General features: G+C 42.2%; 1 protein-coding gene across 6 annotated transcripts in view; it reads right to left on the bottom strand.

Annotated features, from left to right (window-relative positions):
* Positions 1-21,004, bottom strand: part of dmd (dystrophin) — a 1,983,095-nt gene that overhangs the window by 1,538,018 nt on the left and 424,073 nt on the right. For all 6 annotated transcript variants that reach the window (XM_060833515.1, XM_060833512.1, XM_060833514.1 and 3 more), the window contains exon 2: positions 13,424-13,485. In XM_060833515.1, the coding sequence (XP_060689498.1) occupies positions 13,424-13,485 (62 nt within the window). The remainder of the gene's footprint in view (positions 1-13,423; positions 13,486-21,004) is intronic.

Genomic DNA, 21,004 nt, shown 5'->3' with positions numbered 1-21,004 from the left:
TGGAATTAGCTCTCGTACATTTTTGACCTGGGTAGCTAAATTTTATTGAGGTTTTATTGAAGTGTGATAACTATACACTAAAACAACTGCGACTGACCAAGGGTGTCAGAAGAGGGAAGGCATGACTATTCCCTACCTGGTCATAAGATCAGACAGCAAGAGTAGTTCATCATATTTGTGTTGTCATTTTGCCATGTGTTTTCTACATTTAAATTCACATCAAAAACATTTGATTCCTGGTTTGCCCTTTCAGGATTTTCAGACAATCCTTCGCAGTACTCATTCTCATTCTTCTTTAGGAGAAAAACAAAATCCACCAAGTGATATTAGTCTCACCGGCTGCTTTCATATGCTTGACCAAAACGACAACAGTGAAGACCAGCAATCCCAGATCTTAGATGCCTATATTTAAATTAGGAAATATATTGCTGAACAGCAGGAAAATTACATACTTCACTAATTGTTAGACTGTACAATACATGATGGAGGTCACATCTTCAAGAACATAATGATTATTTTCTGCCAGTAAACTCCGAAGCAGGTGCTGTCAAGCCAGACAGTCAACCCTGGTTTAATCTGGAGTACCAGGAGGCATTGTTGAAACAACACCAAGAACGTTCACTCAGAGATACAGACAGAATGAAGCTATTACAAGCAACAAGATAAACAACATGAGCACAAGCTGGAGAGAGCCAACTGATACCACTACACCTGAAGGTTTGGAATAAAATCTTGCCACATCAGGTCAGAGAGGTTGGTGATTGTAATACCACAGAGTGCAAATTCCCTGAACATCTGTCCGTAACTAGGATGTAGATGCCATGGAGTGCCAAAATGTCTTATTAACATCATTGGGGAAGCACCATAACTACAAGAACTGAATCTATTAATGGAGCTACTCTTAATACATTTCTTACAGTGACTCAATCAACAAATGTAACCATTGTCAGCAACATCTGCATCTCAAGGACACATTTTTTTAATAAAACTCAACACATGCATCTCAAAAGGAGCAAGCATGAAAAGTTGACAGAATAAACAACACCCACTTTCAAGATTCCAAAGCTCTGCACTAAATCACTTCAGCACATCGGCTGTTTGGTAACAGATGAAGGGAGGGCCCCTCCAAACAGCATAGGACTTTTTCACGTGCATTTTCCAATATGTATCAGTGCCTTCCCATTATTCACAAAGCCAATGAATATACAAGAATCAGAAACTGGTTCTTACAAACTCAGAGAATCAATCGTCAAGGAGTTACATTGGAGAGCACATAACAGTGGTGTGCCTTCACAGAGTATACATTTATTCATTACATGCAATGAAAGGAACATATATAACTAACATACAGGCTAAAATATGCTGTTGGATGTGTTTACCTATGGCAAGCTTAATAGGATTTACTAAATGTGTTGGTGACAGCGAATGAAAGAACATCAATACTGGACTAGCCTTAATTTTTATTCTGCTGACAGGTCATCTATTTTGGACAGCTTGGACTCCTTCCACACTGCCTAATTAGACAGTTAGAAGTATGACTAGACTTAACACAGCCTACAGCTAAGCTAGCCTGGGTTTGTCTTAGCCTGATGTCTCTTCAAGCACTAAATGCATCCTTCCCTTTACAGAGAAATCAGTCACCTGATAATTGCTTGGAGTTTTCTTATAATATTCAAGTGTTCCAAACTGCCATTGACTAGATGGCCTCTGCTACATCTGAAGACATGAATTAGGAATGTATATTAGAGGAGAGTGAGAATGTATATTAGAGCAGATGCTGGAGATCAGAGTCAAGAACGTGGCACGGTGGCACAGTGGTTAGCACTGCTGCCTCACAGCGCCAGGGACCTGGGTTCAATTCCCGCCTCAGGCGACTGACTGTGTGGAGTTTGTACATTCTCCCTGTGTCCGCGTGAGTTTCCTCCGGGTGCTCCGGTTTCCTCCCACCGTCCAAAGATGTGCGGGTCAGGTGAATTGGCCATGCTAAATTGCCCGTAGTGTTAGGTAAGGGGTATATGTAGGGGTATGGGTGGGTTGCGCTTCGGCGGGTCAGTGTGGACTTGTTGGGCCGAAGGGCCTGTTTCCACACCGTAAATCTAATCTAATCTAAATCTAAACGTGGTGCTGGAAAAGCACAGCAGGTCAGGCAGCATCCGAGGAGCAGGAGAATCGACGTTTCGGGCAAAAACCCTTCTTCAGGATTCCTGATGAAGGGCTCATGTCCATAACATTGACTCTCCTGCCCCTCCAATGCTGCCTGGGCTGCTGTGCTTTTCCAGTGTCACACTCTTGAATGTACAGTAGAGTAAAGAACAAGACATCAATTACCTTAGCTTAAACTTTACATACCATTAAAAAGGCTACATTACAGCAAGACTATCAGTGTATTGCTCATGGCCTATATTTACAGTCTGCACAAGAGATCAAGATTCCAAATACACTCCAATCTGGGCAGATGTAAAATATTTCTCAAAGCAGATGGATCTTTGTTCCTTTCTAAACTAAGCAGAGTAAGTTAGCATCTCAACTCAGCAAAAACATGTGATGGTCTTTGCTAAGCACAAATCTAATCATAATCAGACAAGTCCAGTTTCACCAAACACAAGTTTGCCAAATGAAAAAGCAATTAATCCTGTGCCACATAAACTAACATTTAATCTAAACACAGGTCGTCCAGTGTATTTTACCTATTTAATGCCAGGCTGCAAAATGAACAAGACATAACCATTTCCAAAGGAAGGTGTAAAAAAATGCTAAAACAATGTGGCTTTTAGGCTTCTCTGAACAGTCAAGTTATTTACAATTGTATAACTGTCTCACTTCCATTCAAGTGATGATTATTCTATACTTTAGAGTCCAGAATTGTTCCAATCAAGTACACTGGCCTCCAAACTACATAAACTATTAATATATGCTCACAAGTGTGCAGGATGTCCTTATTTTCTTGCAGAATGCATTTTTTATTAGCATACATCAAAACAAACCAGCTTTCTCCTACAATTGACAATGGTGTGTCGGCAACCTGTTTTGATTGACCCACATATTCACCCAAAATGCAACACATGCATACACCCACTCACTGAAACAGACACTCACCAACACACACAGCCACCCAAACATGCGCTCACCAAAACACTTATCCCAAAGCAGAGACAGAACAAGAGAGAGAGAGAGAGAGAGAGAGGGAGAGAGAGAGAGAGAGAGAAACAAAAAGACAAAGAGAGAGAGGGAAGCAAAGAGACAGAAGAGAGAGATTGTGCACAAACGAGGGAGGGGGAGGAGAGATGGGAAGTGGAGAAAGGGAGTTTGAAGAGAACAAGTGTGTTGAGAGAGAGGAAAAAGTTAGGAAATTGAAATTTTCATCTACATCCTTGTAATAAATAATGAGTAACTTCAAACCGTCTTTGGACTCCATCGCATTTGTCCCATAACACACCCACCTGCCTACATCCATTCTCTCTCTTACATACACACATTCTCTCCCTCTACAATACAGTCCCAATCAGTTTCATTCTGTACCTCTTTTTCAATTCTTTGTGCATTTCCTGCACCATCCTTAATTCCCCTCCAGAAATTCCTTCCAATCAAGTTTCCAACCACCTATCCTACCCCCTCAGCTGTTGTACTATCTCTCAGTCCCACTTAGCTGTCTTTCGAACAGTAGCTTGTTCCAGCAAAGATTTGCAATACATTGCAAACATGGAGAAAGTCTCCCGAATCACAGCTTGCTCCACTACTCAAAAGCTTGACTGAACATTGGATGTAAATGTAGAAGCGTTCAGCCATGGTAAATTGTCAGAGATGGGAAGCAAAGTAAAAGAACCCATGCAGCATATTTTCTGCAGCATATGAATAAGTGCTTACAAATCAACTTCAGTTAAAATCAGGACTTTATTCTTCATTTTTGCTGTCAAAACAGAACACCATTTTTGCCACAATATATTTTATTAAGGTTCAGTTTTGAATCTGATGCCTGTCCACTGAATGGACATACACAATAGTGGGTCAGTTTTCATCTGTATGAGTGTCTTGTGATTTATAACCCTCCTCTAAGTTGTCTACATCTCAAGAAGGATAAACATAATAAGCTTCCTCTACTCTCTTAAAGCCATCAGTGTGAACACTGAAGGGGACTGGGCAGCAACATTCCCTCTCATTTACATGCAACATTCCAGTGGGTACCCTGAAGGTCATTCACAAGTTTGCCCATTTTAAATATATAACAACAAAAGCAGAGGGAGCACTGCTAGCTGTGCAAACTTCTGCTCAACCACTGATCTGTGAAAAAGCAGACCTAATGGCCTTCTGGCTTAATTGATTTGACAAAATGATTTTAAACAAGATAAATATTGACAATTTTTCCCCCAGAGTGAATGAAAAGATATAAAGAGAACCAGAAAGGCTTTTAAGATTTTGTTTCTTCAATATTCATGTTTCCTTTCCTCTGCTGAAGCTGTTGATTTATGTTGAGTCCACTCCACTGACTTGCCGTCCTATGTTACTGCGAATGCAGGTTGTGTGCACTGGAACACTAACTCAACTCTGAAGAACCTAACAATGTGCTAAAGTGAATGCAATCCACCTTCTCTCAACTTATAAAATTACACATTCAACTTTTGCTTTTCAGCAACAGGAGGTGTACAATAATTTGAAATGTGCAGCTTGACCTTATTGGCCAATTTGCCAGCGAGTGCTGGAACGCAGCATAATTCCCCCAGTCAGTCCACTCCAAATTATACAACAGGATATTCTTGTCCTCAAAGAAACGCTAAGATGCTGTAAGTTGAAATTATAAACAGAAAATGCAGTAAATATTTACGCCCAGCAGTGGGACAGAGAGAGTGAGTTTGATGCACTGTACTATTTGTTACACTGAAACCTGCATAATAAACACCAGAGAGAGTCAAGTTCTTGTTGAGACAGAGGTCTAGAAGGTTGATAAGCAATGCTATAGTTTACATGGACAGAATATCATAGACCTTTGCACTTAGTATGAGATCTATGCTTTCTGATTTTTGCTGTGCATTACAGACACAAAGCTGACTGATTGAACAGCCTACACTGGCCCTGTGATAGAATTTCTGACGGTGAGGTGAGGTACCTTTACACCACAACATCAGATTTTGTGAATTCATGGAACTGTCTGGTCTGGAATACCACAACAAAGTTAATGGGCTGCATTGTAGGAGGTATTTTGGACCCTGCCATCCCCTCGGTTCCAAAATATCATGCAACATTTTCTGGGGAAAGAACAATCAGTCTAAAGTCACTTAATGGTCAATTGGATAAAAATTGGCAATGGCAGAATAAGGCTCTAAAGTGGTTATTAGTAGGGACATCAATACACCCACTGGTGGATGGGCTGTCCAGTGCCACTTTTTCTGCTGGTATGATTAGAAAGGGACTTGATGACAGCAATGGCCAGAACCTCCTCGTATGTGCCACTGCTCTTCAAACTGGTCAGTGGGGATCAACTGAATAAAGCCCATTTTTTCAAAGGAGAAAAACACTTTCGTTTTTCCACAGATGTTGTCAGGCATGAAGTATTTCCAGCAATTTCTATTTTTTTATTTTGAACTTCCTTGTTCGGTTCACTATTGAATAATGCATTTACAGACAGAACCAGTAAAGAGCAATAAACCTCTTAAAACAAAAATAAAGCTTTACCCAGTCAATAATTCTTGTAATTGAACATAGTATTGATTTGTGTTTCTGCTTCATTATTGAGCTTATGTTAAAAAGCCTGTCATAAAATGCTGCATTAGCCTTCATTCCTTGGACAATATCATGTCTTGTCGCATGTGCCAATTAATTCGGCCTGTGTCTTTTCCAGAGTACACAATGTAATTTAATAAGCTGAGGAGCTAAAACACATTTTAATGTCTGACAATATTATCAAAACCAGATCACCAGCCTTCAGTCGAAGCTGGTCTGGAAACCACATTAAATATTTGTGTTTGAGGTGAACTGATAGTTAAATTATTTGTTAATTATATAATGCTTTCTGATGTATAAATCTATAATCACTTACATCAGTTATTAAATAGAGTTCAGGGCCAGGCCCAAAGAAAGTGTGCATTTGGTTAAAGCAATAAATGAGCAGCCTGTGCAATCAACTAGTTAAGAGTGTTTAGTGTAACAGAACAAAGTCTGTTTATGATGAGGGTTACCATCTTGGAATTCTTGCATACCTTTTGAAAAACATGTGCTTCTAAGCAGAAAGAAGCTGATTAACCACACTCCTGTTTAAGTTTTAAACCATAGATGGGTTTCATAGCATCAGAGTGTAGCACCAGAACTGACTTGTATATTGTTAAGCCTCACTGAAAGAGGGTGAATGACAAACATCTCCACCCTCAATGTTGGGAGAGCTCAAGGCAGTGAGTAGAATCCCAAGCTGTTTAGCCTTTGCTGATCAGACAAATCTTCCATACCCAGTGATCATCCTAGCAAACATTCTTTGATCTGGCCTCTAAATGAAATAGTATCTTTCCTTAAAAGGAGACCAAACCTGCTCACAGTACTCCAGATGTGGTCTCACCAGTATCTAATACAATGAGACTTCCCTACTCTCCAAGCCCCTTGAAATAAAAAGAGCCAGCATTCCACTCGTCTTCCTAATGGCCGAACTGGTCCTCACCCTTAATTTCTCCTTCGAATTCTCCCACTTCCTCCAGACAAAAGGGGTAGCCATGGGCACCCATATGGGCCCCAGCTATGCAAGTCTTTTTGTTGGCTACGTAGAACAGTCGATCTTCCGTAATTACACCGGCACCACTCCCCACCCCTTCCTCCGCTACATTGATGACTGCATTGGCGCCACATTGTGCTCCCGCGAGGAGGTTTTGCAATTCATCAACTTCACTAACACATTCCACCCTGACCTTAAATTTACCTGGACCATCTCTGACACCTCCCTCCCCTTCCTGACGACTCCATCTCCATTGATGACGACCGACTTGGCACCGACATTTTTTACAAACCCACCGACTCCCACAGTTACCTGGATTACACCTCTTCCCACCCTACCTCCTGCAAAAATGCCATCCTGAATTCCCAATTCCTCCGCCTCCACCATATCTGCTCCCAGGAGGACCAGTTCCACCACAGGACACACCAGATGGCCTCCTTCTTTAGAGACCGCAATTTCCCTTCCCACATGGTTAAAGATGACCTCCAACGCATCTCGTCCACATCCCACACCTCCGCCCTCAGACCCCGCCCCTCCAACCAGAACAAGGACAGAATGCCCCTGGTGCTCACCTTCCGCTCTACCAACCTTCGCATAAACCAAATCATCCGCCGACATTTCTGCCACCTACAAACAGACCCCACCACCAGGGAAATATTTCCCTCCCCGCTCCTTTCCGCCTTCCACAAAGACTGTTCCCTCCGTGACTACCTGGTCAGGTCCACGCCCCCCCCCCCCTACAACCCACCCCCCCCATCCTGGCACCTTCTCCTGCCACCGCAGGAATTGCAAAACCTGTGCCCACACTCCCTCCCTCATCTCCATCCAAGGCCCTAAAGGAGCCTTCCACATCCAAAGTTTTACGTGCACATCCACCAATGTCATTTATTGTATCCGTTGCTCCCGATGCAGTCTCCTCTACGTTGGGGAGACTGGACGCCTCCTAGCAGAGCGCTTTAGGGAACATCTCTGGGACACCCGCACCAATCAACCACACCGCCCTGTTGCCCAACATTTCAACTTCCCCTCCCACTCTGCCGAAGACATGGGGGCCCTGGATCTCCTTCACCACCAGACGCCTGGAGGAAGAATGCCTCAGAACACTTTAATCCCATCAATGTGGACTTCAACAGTTTCCTCATTTCCCCTTCCCCCACCTCACCCCAGTTCCAAACTTCCAGCTCAGCACTGTCCCCATGACTTGTCCTACCTGCCTATTTTCTTTTCCACCTATCCACTCCACCCTCCCCCCTCCCAACCTATCACCTTCATCCCCTCCCCCACTCATCTATTGTACTCTATGCTACTTTCTGCCCACCCCCACCCTCCTCTCACTTATCTTTCCACCCTTCAGGCTCTCTGCCTGTATTCCTGATGAAGGGCTTTTGCCCAAAATGTCGATTTTACTGCTCCTCGGATGCTTCCTGAACTGCTGTGCTTTTCAAGCCCCACTAATCCAGAATCGTCTTGTTAATGACCTACTGCCTCTGTACACAGCTTTCTGTCAAGTGTACAAACAGCCCCCAAGTTCCATTGTGTTGCAGCTTTCTGCATTTTTTCTCCATTTAAATATTAGAGTTTTTTTTTGGTTTCCTTTCCAAAATGAACAGCTGTATTTCCCCACTTTACTCAACTTATCAATTTCTTGCACACTTACTGTTCTGAAAATGTGGGGTTTACAGTACCTTTAAGAGAGTTAAAAGCAACATATTACCTGACAGAACCAAGTGTTTACAATTCATTTCTCTAACCTATCTTTTACTTTCCCCTACACAATACAAGCCCAACAAAACTAGTTGGTTAGCTCAGATGGTTCGATCGTGGTGCTAATGATGCCAAAGTCGTGGGTTCAATCCTCGCACTGAGTATAGTACTGAGGTTGGCAGGTGTATAATGTTTATAGTGCCATTTCAGGGTTGGTCATCGCTTTAAGGCGGCACGGTGGCTCAGTGGGTAGCACTGCTGCCTCACAGCACCAGAGTCTCGGGTTCAATTCCAGCCTTAGGCGACTGTCTGTGTGGAGTTTGCACATTCTCCACGTGTCTGCATGGGTCCAAAAGATGTGCAGGTCAGTTGAATTGGCCATACTAAGTTGCCCACAGTGTTAGGTGCATTAGTCAGCGGGAAATAGGTCTGGGTGGGTTACTCTTCCAAGGGTCAGTGTGGACTTGTTGAGCCAAAGGGCCTCTTTCCACACTGTAGGGAGTCTAATCTAATCTACAATGAAAAGGGAGTGGTCAGTTCTCTCAGCTCAACTGTAATTGGTGGCATGGTGACTTAGTGGTTAGTTCTGCTGCCTCACAGCACCAGGGACCCGGCTTCAATTCCACCCTTGGGCAACTATCTGCATGAATATTACATATTCTGTGTCTGTATGGATTTTCTCCGGGTGCTCTGGTTTCCTCCCACAGTCGAAAAGTGTGCAGGTTAGGTGGATTGGCCATTATAAATGCAGGGTTACAGGGATAAAGGACAGGGTGGTTATGGGTAGGATAGTCGTCAAATGGGTGGGGTGGATTCAATGGGCCAAATGGCCTGCTTTCATGCTGTAGGGATCTATGACTGTAGAAAAGTAGCTTTTTTAGATTAGATTAGACTTACAGTGTGGAAACAGGCCCTTCGGCCCAACAAGTCCACACCGACCCGCCGAAGCGCAACCCACCCATACATTTACCCCTTACCTAACACTACGGGCAATTTAGCTTGGCCAATTCACCTGACCCGCACATCTTTGGACTGTGGGAGGAAACCGGAGCACCCGGAGGAAACCCACGCAGACACGGGGAGAATGTGCAAACTCCACACAGTCAGTCGCCTGAGTCGGGAATTGAACCCAGGTCTGACAGGCGCTGTGAGGCAGCAGTGCTAACCACTGTGCCACCGTGCCGCCCAAAAAGTCCACTCCGAACAGCCACCCACCCAGACACATTCCTATATACCTCCAAAAACATCTTTGGGGTAGCAGAGTGGCTCAGTGGTTAGCACTTCAGCCTCACAGCACCGGGGAGTCGGGTTCGATTCCAGCCTTGGGCGACTGTCTGTGTGGAGTTTGTACATTCTCCCTGTGTCCGCGTGAGTTTCTTCCGGGTGCTCCGGTTTCCTCCCACAGTCCAAAGATGTGCAGGTCAGGAGAATTGGCCATGCTAAATTGTCCATAATGTTAGATGCATTAGTCGGAAGGAAATGGGTCTGGGTGGGTTACTCATCGGAGGGTCAGTGCGGACTGGTTGGTCCGAAGGGCCTGTTTCCACACTATAGGGAATCTAATCCAATCGAAGAAAAAAAACCCGATTAGGATTTATAGAAAACAAAACTCCCTATCTCAAAACCAGGCAGATTTCGGTGTTCTTTTCTTCTCTTTGGGAATCCTGCTTCACAGGTTATTGATCGATAAATGTACCTTTTGAGAGAGCTACTTTTCTGGACAGTGTACAGGTGTTGTTGAGACTCAACTGTTCAATTTTCCTGTTTTATACCCCCAAAGCATCGGATTGTGTCATTGGCTTTTAAGATTGTCAATATACTCAATTCAAACTGGATTAGAGTTTGATATTTTGGGGGGTATAATTTAAACTGATTGGCCTAATTCAAATCTGTTTTGTTGTTTCCAGGCAGCCAGTTACCCTAGCTGCCCTAGTAGCTGGAGCACACGTTACATCAGGATTTTTGTTGGATCAGTATTGTAGAGGGAAAAGTAAAAGATAGATTAGAGAAGGAGTTGTAAATAGTTGTTAGATAATTATTTTCTGTTAAACCTTAAGAAACAAAGTTGTTAATTTTTACTTTAAATAGTCCTTGGCCTCTCGAATTTTCAGATTACTGCATGAGATAAGTCTTTTCTGTGTTGCAGGTTTACATTAAGCAGGAGAGTTTATCCTGTGTCGTAACATTTACCCAACTTATCAATATCTCTCCGTAGACTGTTTTCACCCCTCTTGCAACCTGCCTTTCCACCTTTGTGTTGTTCAAATTTGGTTACAGCACATTCACTTCTTTCCTCCAAGTCATTGCCATATGTTGCGAACAGCTACAGTTCCAGCACTGGTTCCATTGGAACTCCAGTAGTTACAGGTTGGTAATCTGAAGAAGAACCCCTAACTCACAGAGTCATAGAGATGTACAGCACAGAAACAGATTCTTCGATCCAACTCGTCTATGACAATCAGATATCCCAACCCAAACTAGTCCCACCCGCCAGCACTCGGCCCATATCCCTCCAAACTTGTCTTATTCGTATACCCATCCATATGCCTTTTAAATGTTGCAATTGTACCAGCCTCCACCACTTTCTCTGGCAGGTCATTCCATACATATACCACCCTCTGCATGAAAAAGTTGCCCCTTAGGTCTCTTTTATATCTTGCCCCTCTCACCCTAAACCTATACCCTCTATTTCAGGACTCCATCACCCCAGGGAAAAAACTTTGTCTATTTCTCCTATCCATGTCCCTCATGACTTTATAAACCTCTAAAGTCAACCCTCAGCCTCCGACACTCCAGGGAAAACAGCTCCAGCCTGTTCAGCCTCTCCCTAGAGCACACATCCTCAACCTGGCAACATTGTTGTCAATCTTTTCTGAACCCTTTCAAGTTTCACAACATCTTTCGGATAGGAAGGAGACCAGAATTGCATGCAATACTCCAAAAGTGGCCACACCAATGTCCTGTACAGCTGCAACATGACCTCCCAACTTCTGTACTCAATACTCTGACCAATAAAGGAAAGCATACCAAACACCTTCTTCACTATCCTATCTACCTGCAACGCCACTTTCAAGGAGCTATGAACCTACACTTCAAAGTCTCTTTGTTCGGCAACATTCCCTAGGACCTTACCATTAAGTGTATTAGGTCCTGCTAAGATTTGCTTTCCCAAAATGCAGCACCTAGCTTATCTAAATTAAACTCCATCTGCCACTTCTCAGCCCATTGGCTCACCTGATCAAGATCCCATTGTAATCTGATGTAACCTTCTTCGAAGACCACCATGCCTCCAATTTTGGTGCCATTTGCAAACTTACTAACTATATCTCTTATGCTCCAACTCCACACTGTTTCCTGCCCATTAGTCATTCTCTGTCCATACCAATATACTACCTCCACTACCATGAACTCTTATTTTGACTTAACCTTTCATGAGGCACCTTTCTGAAGTTCAAATACAACACATCTACCTGGCTTTTCTCCATCAACTCTCTTTCATAAACCCATGCTGACAGCGTTTGTTTAGCTTATGATTTTTAAAATGTTCTGTTATAAAGTCCATGTCAATTGATGCCAATGTTTTTGCAACAATTGATATTACACCAGTCAACCTATAGTAACCCACTTTTCCCTGCTTCCTATATTTGTTTTAAATCTAAGTTGCCTTTTGGAGAGGCCTTTATCAAAACCCTTCACAAAATCTAACTGTTCAATGTCCATCAATGTCGCTTTGTTAACATTGCTCACAACATCTTCAAAAAAAAACTCCAACGAGCTTGTCAAACAAAATTTCCCATTTGCAAATCCATGCTGACCTTATTTTCATTTCTCAACATTCTGTGGTTTGCAATATACTGCAAAGATGGTCACAGATTCCTTATGAACTAACTCAGATCAATCAGACTTTACCTGAGCACCATCAAGATAGGCTTGTTTCTTTTACCACTTAATCACACGGAGGTGAAATATGGAAGGTTCAACAACAATTCAATAATTTTACTGTTTCTTAAAAAAAGTTGGCAATTTTCTTCAGATGAGTCTGGTTAGAATATTAAAATGCCCTTATTTGTGCATTGCACTTAAACTACAGGCAAGCATATTATTCAAAGCATGCTCCTTAAATCAAGTGTTTAAGGAGCTGGTTTATACCTCTAGGTTCCTCCAGTTAAGGTGATAATGTTCATGTTTGAAAAAAAAAGCTGAGTAGTTTTCCCAAAGCGGAGTGCTCTTTGTCACTTGCCAATGGTAAGCTTTGATATTAAAATGTACTAATTAGCCTTTGGAGTTCAAAGTGTACACAATCTATGGCAAGTAATTCAAAGTTGTCTCAAAAGCAATTGAATATCTTTGCCGATGAAAACAGAATTCCCTTTTCTCTTTTAGTTTCAAACTGAGTCCAGCTTTATGTCCAAAATCGGTTTATATTTCAAAGATGCAATTAAATGCAAAAAGGTCATCTAAAATCAGCCAGGCTCTGCAGGTATTCAGTAAATCAAGCACCACTTTAACATGAGAGTTGAAAGAACTTTATCTCATTATGTCTCAAATTTTCTCAAAGTGCCGAGTTTCAAATATTTGGTCAATAAGAGTGGATAAGTTATGTTATGCATCAAAGTTATGCTTAACTTTAACAAAGATAAATGGATAGAGAAATAAATTGCCGTTATAGCTTTAGATAGACAGGAATAGTAGCAAAGGATGTAAGAACACAACCTGTTTCTTGATAGCCAAGGAAGTACTCCAGATTCAAGACCATTAAATTAAATGGTTACAGAGGTAAACCTCCAAATAATTTTCTCTTCCCTTAGTTATTATGTCATGAGGAGAATCGATTGGCGCTGAATCATGGCTTCCTTGCACACAATTAACAAAAGAATCCTAAAAATGTCCTTTCCACTTCAAATTCCAGTCAAGTTTTATGTCGTATTTTAGAATCAGATTGATTGATGTACAAGAATATATTTTGCATCTGATCAATGAAAAGTATCATCTCAATCAAATTCTTAAGTAACAACAGTTTTCTCCTACCTTGGCAAATTGTGCATTTATCCATTTTGTGAATGTTTTCTTTTGGACATCTTCTCTTTCATCTGTAAATTTAGAATTAAAAAAAAATTAAGTAAAATAAGTTTAAAATCTAGATTTTAAATTCAGAATTAAAAAGGTTGAATTTCTAAAGTGAAATTGTAGACAACTCCCATCATACACTTCCTATTCCTTTAGATGATGGCACAAGCTAATTAGTGAAGTATCAGATACATGCTCCATCATCTGCTTGATCAGGAAATGATCAAACAAAGCTGAAAATGTGTTGCTGGTTAAAGCACAGCAGGTTAGGCAGCATCTCAGGAATAGGGAATTCGACGTTTCGAGCATAAGCCCTTCATCAGGAATGAGAGAGAGTAGCCAAGCAGGCCAAGATAAAAGGCAGGGAGGAGGGACTTGGGGGAGGGGCGATGGAGGTGGGATAGGTGGAAGGAGGTCAAGGTGAGGGTGATAGGCCGGAGTGGGGTGGGGGCGGAGAGGTCAGTAAGGAGATTGCAGGTTAGGAGGGCGGTGCTGAGTTGAGGGAACCGACTGAGACAAGGTGGGGGGAGGGGAAAATGAGGAAACTGGAGAAATCTGAATTCATACCTTGTGGTTGGAGGGTTCCCAGGCGGAAGATGAGGCGCTCTTCCTCCAGCCGTCGTGTTGTTATGTTCTGCCGGTGGAGGAGTCCAAGGACCTGCAAGTCCTCGGTGGAGTGGGAGGGAGAGTTAAAGTGTTGAGCCACGGGGTGGTTGGGTTGGTTGGTCCGGGCGGCCCAGAGGTGTTCTCTGAAGCGTTCCCAAGTAAGCGGCCTGTCTCCCCAATATAGAGGAGGCCACATCGGGTGCAGCGGATGCAATAGATGATGTGTGTGTAGCACCCGATGTGGCCTCCTCTATATTGGGGAGACAGGCCCTCCACACACATCATCTATTGCATCCGCTGCACCCGATGTGGCCTCCTCTATATTGGGGAGACAGGCCGCTTACTTGGGAACGCTTCAGAGAACACCTCTGGGCCGCCCGGACCAACCAACCCAACCACCCCGTGGCTCAACACTTTAACTCTCCCTCCCACTCCACCGAGGACATGCAGGTCCTTGGACTCCTCCACCGACAGCACATAACAACACGACGGCTGGAGGAGGAGCGCCTCATCTTCCGCCTGGGAACCCTCCAACCACAAGGTATGAATTCAGATTTCTCCAGTTTCCTCATTTCCCCTCCCCCCACCTTGTCTCAGTCGGTTCCCTCAACTCAGCACCGCCCTCCTAACCTGCAATCTCCTTACTGATCTTTCCACCCCCACCCCACTCCAGCCTATCACCCTCACCTTGACCTCCTTCCACCTATCCCACCTCCATCGCCCCTCCCCCAAGTCCCTCCTCCCTACCTTTTATCTTAGCCTGCCTGGCACACTCTCCTCATTCCTGATGAAGGGCTTATGCTCGAAACGTCGAATTCCCTATTCCTGAGATGCTGCCTAACCTGCTGTGCTTTAACCAGCAACACATTTTCAGCTGTGATCTCCAGCATCTGCAGACCTCATTTTTTACTCAATGATCAAACAAACCCAGATGCACTAAAATGAAACTACAAATGCTCAAAATCTGAAGAAAAGCATACTGCAGGTTACTTTTTTTTAACCTTTAACCTTACAAATGACTGACTGTGTGTTTATAACATTTGACATATTAATTGACGAATCAAATATATACCAAATTTAATAATCACACAAGCTTTCAGAGTGCTGCTCCTTCATTAGGTAGTTCTCCAAAAGTTTGTACTTTCAAATAAACCTGTTGTCCACCCCAGTCCAACATTGGCACCTCCAAATCGCACACCAAACTGCCACTCTATACCACAGACAGTGCAGGTATATGCCCAGGACTCAGTCGCAAGTTAGCAAGAATCAAATGTGTACATGGCCTCCCATTTTCTCTCCCCCAGAAAGTGTGCAAATGAAGATGCAGAAAGGCAAAATAGTTAGGACAATTGTAAATACATGCACAAGGATTTGTTATACTGTCTTTCCTTCTAGGTACATTAACAGAGAGGAAACTTTCATTTGGAAATCAAACTGGAAAATCACAATTTGAATCCTTTTTAGTTTAATCTAATTAACTGAACACATCCAAATTGCATTGGTTTGTCTAGGTGTTCATTTGATTGGTCAACTACTAACAAGAATAACTCATGTTATAAAATTGATCCTATTTCGCCAATCACTTAACCCCTTTATCATGTATATCATATCTTGGTGAACATGAAAACAGCCCCAGCCTGTTCAGCCTCTCCCTATAGCACACATCCTCAACCCAGCAACAATGTTGTAAATCTTTTCTGAACCCTTTCAAGTTTCACAACATCTTTCCGATAGGAAGGAAACCAGAATTGCACGCAATATTCAAACAGCGGCCTAACCAATGTCCTGTACAGCCGCAACATGACCTCCCAACTCCTCTACTCAATACTCTGACCAATAAAGGAAAGCATACCAAACGCCTTCTTCACTATCCTATCTACCTGTGCCTCCACTTTCAAGGAGCTATGAACCTGCACTCCAAGGTCTCTTTGTTCAGCCACACCCCCTAGGACCTTACCATTAAGTGTATAAGTCCTGCTAAGATTTGCTTTCCCAAAATGCAGCACCTCGCATTTATCTGAATTAAACTCCATCTACCACTTCTCAGCCCATTGGCCCATCTGACCAAGATCCTGTTGTAATCTGAGGTAACCATCTTCGCTGTCCACTACACCTCCAATTTTGGTCCTTCCTAAATATTGACGCTTCTTCGATTTCAAGGCATTGAAATGAAATAGTAGCTTCAAAACTCCATGTTATCTGTCAAAGTTTCACTCTGTACAGAGTCAAAGCTGTTTCTCTCAAACAATTACTGGGTATTGTTCTCTCAAACAATACAATTTATTGGTTATGAGTTGCTCTCATTGATTCTGACTTGACTGCTGATACTGAGAGCAATGATGGATCAAGATTTGAAGCTTTTGTATTCTGTACATTTTAAAAAAGTACTGCTGAGTTACAACAAATGTTGTGAACTCATTAAAAATGAAACGGAATTAACAGTAAGTTGCATATTATGGACATTAGTACATCATAAAATTGAAAAACATTTTGGCTCCTTCAACTGAAGTCAGTACAATTTGTCTCGCTAATGACAAATCTTTAAAACATATTCCATTTGAACGGTGGTGATTTCTTTACAAATCAATGGCCCTAACAAAATTAGAGCACATCTATCTACAATGGAGACATTCTAAGTGGGGAAAACAAGATTAGAAATGCAATGATCACAGGTAAAGTGTCAACTTACAAACAATATTTGCATTTAAAACATGGTCAGGTTACATGAACTAATTCAGAGTTTAGGAGTGATTTATTAGTTTACGAAAGCCAATTTGTCACAAAAACAAACTCCAATTCCTATGTAGAATGGGATGCATGATCCAAATAGATGATGCTGAATGCCCTACTGGCCAGCAATACCCATATCTCTGTCCACATTGGCTTCTCACCAGCCAGAAATTCCAATCCCAGGCTTTGGGAGAGTTTTCAGGCCCTCCCTCCAGGAAAATGAGAGCCTCAATTTTCTCAAAGTTAACATTCAGTGGCATCACTGGAGAATGAGTTTAACCACATCAGTCAGTCACATCTGCCACTCAGTCATGGCTGCTCCTGGGAAAACTGCTGTGATTTGGATCCATGGTAAATGGTGGACTGGTGATATAATGCTTCAGTTTTTATTTCAACTCTTTCCTTGTGAGCTTTCTCCAACAAGGCACTGTTGGTCCTGGGGTGAACTTTCTTAATTTAATGTGACTTCCTGCTTAAATCCACCAGCTCCAGATGGGAAGAGAGCATAAAAAATAAAGCAAACCTACAAGGTGCAGCACAGGAGGCTACTGAGTAATATATGGGCTCATGGTGTTGGCGGCAAGGCACTAGAGCGCACAGAAGCTTGGCAGAAAGTGTGGATAAAACGATCCTTCTCAAGATGGCAGCTGGTGACAAGTGGTGTTCCGCAAGGGTCAGTGGTGGGACCACATCTTTTCACTTTATACATTAATGATCTAGATGAAGGAACCGAGGGCATTGTGGCTAAGTTTGCTGATGATACAAAGATAGGTAGAGGGACAGGTAGAATCAAGGTGGTGGAGAGGCTGCAGAAGGGTTTGGACAGATTAGGAGAGTGGGTAAAAAAGTGGCAGATGAAATATAATGTGAGAAATTGTAAGGTCTTGCACTTTGCTAGGAAGAATAGAGGCATGGGCCGTTTTCCAAATGGGGAGAAAATTCGGACATTTGAAATACAAAGAGACTTAGGAGTTCAAGTCCAGGATTGTCTCAAGGTAAACTTTCAGGTTGAGTCAGTAGTTAATAAGGCAAATGCAATGATGGCATTTATCGTGAGAGGACTTGAATACAGAAGCAGGGATGTACTTCCGAGGCTTTATAAGCTCTGGTCAAACTACATTTGGAGTACTGTGCGCAGTCATGGGCTCCATTCCTCAGGAAGGATGTACTGGCCCTGGAGCATGTCCAGAGGATGTTCACGAGAATGGTCACAGGAATGAAAAGCTTAACAATGAGGAATGTTTGAGGACTCTGTGTCAACACTCGATGGAGTTTAGAAGGATGAGGGGGAGGATCTGATTGAAACATACAGAATACTGAATGCCCTGGACAGTGTGGACACTGGGAAAATGTTTCCAATGGTAGGAGAGACAAGAACCCAAATGCATAGCTTCAGAGGAAAGGGAAGGCCTTTTAGAACAGAGATAAGGAGAAACTTCTTCAACCAGAGAGTAGTGAATCTGTGGAATTCATTGCCAAAGAAAGCTGTGGAAGCCAGGTCATTCAGTATATTTAAGACAGATAAAGATAGGTTCTTGAGTATCAAGGGGATCAATGGTTACAAGGAGAAAGCGGCAGAATAGGGTTGAGAAACTTAACAGACATGATTGAATGGACTGAATGGCCTACTTTCTCCTTTGTCTTCTGATCATTGGTCTGAGTTTCTTTCTGCCTCTCCACCTCACTTCCCATCGTGCAAATGCACTAATTGGTACTCATGCCCATCAATTTCAGTTTAGAATTCTCTGCAAACTCCTCCTTTTGACTCCCTTTCCTTGATTAATTCCAAGTAATAGCAATTTTTAAAAAAAATCCCTTTCCTTTGTCAAAATATTTAAATAACGGACTAAGTCAGGTCTCTGATTTAGTTCACAACTTCAGGTTTCCATTGAGTACTCCAGTATAAACAGAAATAAAATACAGTGAATGCTGGGAAGTCAAATAATAAAAGAAAACATTGGAAATACCAGCAGGTATGGCAGGGTCAGTGGGGTTACGATTTCAGTTTGAAGACTTTTTGCAAAAACTCTTTCCTCATGACTTCAGAAGACGTCATGAAGCTGAAAACATTCGTAAATCTGTTTCTCTCGGCCCACAGATGCTCCAAGACATGCCGAGTATTATCAGCTTTTTACTTGTTCACCAGTATTTTGCTTTTTCCTGAGCAGTCTCACACATCTATCCATTTGCCAGCTTGACTAAGTACACAATTACACCATAAGCAAATGGTTTGAGCGATCATTCACACAGCATACCTTTCATTTTATATTGAAAAAGCAATGAAAATAATGTATTTTCAATGATTCGGTGAGATTCTATTCAAATACTATAGTTGCCCTGAGAAAAGAGTCATAGCAACAATTCTCAAGCAGGTGATTTGCTGAGCCACCACAAAAAGCAAGCCTGACTTTCAGTGCTGGATAATTCTAGTTAAATGGAGGGAAGACATAAACCATCACTTCTCTTATTTTTTAACCTAGAGATGATTTTAAGCACCACTGAATGTTCCTTTTATCCTCCCTTCCAAATCGCTCATGTTACTTTTTTTACCTTTCTCCTTGTGATGATGCTGTTCCTTTAACAAGGTCAGGTCGTCCCTTGGTTTTTATTTCAGAGGGGGCCTGGTCCATAACATCCTCCACAACCAAATCAACGAGTCTCTAATTCACTCTTCAAACTAAACCTATCAAGAGCAGCGCAACAGTGAGGGAAAAGTGGGGGCAACTGAATTAAAGTGGAATTTCAGGGTGGGGCAGTATGGGGGGAGACACAAACTATGATCTTATTTTTATGCAGAAGTGCTCTTACATGCAACTGAATATTCTTTTTTACTTTTTCCATCACCAAATCATCCTTCATAATTTTTCATTGATGTTACCACCACCATTAAATCATCCATGTTTTCCCAAGTGAATACTTTATGTGCAAAGCCCATTAAGGACAATGAAAGCCATCAAAAAAATGAGGGAAGAGGAGGAGAAACCTTTTTTTTTAAAATAACCTTTTTTTTAAATCATCCTGTTCAGTAACGTTATTTCTGAAACAAGTGGGAGTTGACTCTGGGCTTCCTGGTCCAGGGGTCAGGATACTACGACTGCAGTACAAGAGAGCCCACGGATACTATTACATTCACCTCACGATAAATTAATTCCAGCCGAGTCCATTTCCCTGCTCACTTACCGTTACCGTTACCAATAACTCCATGACCTCTCCATCATTATGATTCCCTATGTCCACTCATCTCATCGCCCACCATTGTTCTTACCTTAACCCACCTACTGCTAAAACTCTCATCTACGCATTTGTCACTGCTAGATTCAACAATTCCATTGTTGTCCTGAATGGTTTGCTACCCTCCATTCTCAGCCAATTTAAGCCCATCCAAATGTCTGCGGTCTTATTCTATTTTGTGCAAGTTATATCCACCCACTATATCATCCATCCTCCACGTTCTGGCTCCCCAATACCTCCAATTTACAACTGCAAGTCTTGCTTTGCCTTACCTCTCCACAACCTTCTTTGGTTTCACAATGCATCACTCTCACACCCCAAAAGCTCTGCATTTCTGCTTCTGGGCTCCTGTGCATCGTCCCTTCCCATTTTAGTATAATTGGCCATCAAGATGCCAGTTGTCTGGGCCCAAGTTCCCAAGTCACTCAATTTCCTGCCTCTCCACAAAATTCCACCTTTTCCTCATGATTTTTGGCTTCTCTAACTGATCTGTATATACCTTACACCCAGGTTTCCCTACAACTCCAAGTAGTTCGAGAGAACATTTGATTTGCAGTATCGGCAAGTTGCATTTCTTAAATCGAGGATAAAATTAGACTTGCACACTTTCATCCAAATGGAAAACACTCACACAGAATACCTTACCCAGGAAAACTGTTGAAGCACTGAGCATAAATCTTGTTAATGTCGCTACAAATTTATAAGGACATTTTCAAAAGGCAGAGAAAAATGGAGTCCAAATTTTGGCTCATTTTGGTTTCTAAACATTACAATCCAGGTTATGCATACCTTGGAAATCCACCATCAAAATATAGCAGATAAAATGTCAAACTATTACATTTGAAGTATTTATATATACTTCAATGTACTGCAACTTTAGTACGTATTTCATATTCCAAACTGAAAAGCTGCTGTCAATAATACACTTATAACCTAATATACAGCTCTGTTCAAAGGATCCATCAATTACTGACT

Source organism: Hemiscyllium ocellatum, chromosome 12, assembly GCF_020745735.1.
Source record: "Hemiscyllium ocellatum isolate sHemOce1 chromosome 12, sHemOce1.pat.X.cur, whole genome shotgun sequence".
Classification (NCBI taxonomy): Eukaryota; Metazoa; Chordata; class Chondrichthyes; order Orectolobiformes; family Hemiscylliidae; genus Hemiscyllium; species Hemiscyllium ocellatum.
This window is presented reverse-complemented; position numbering and strand designations above follow the sequence as displayed.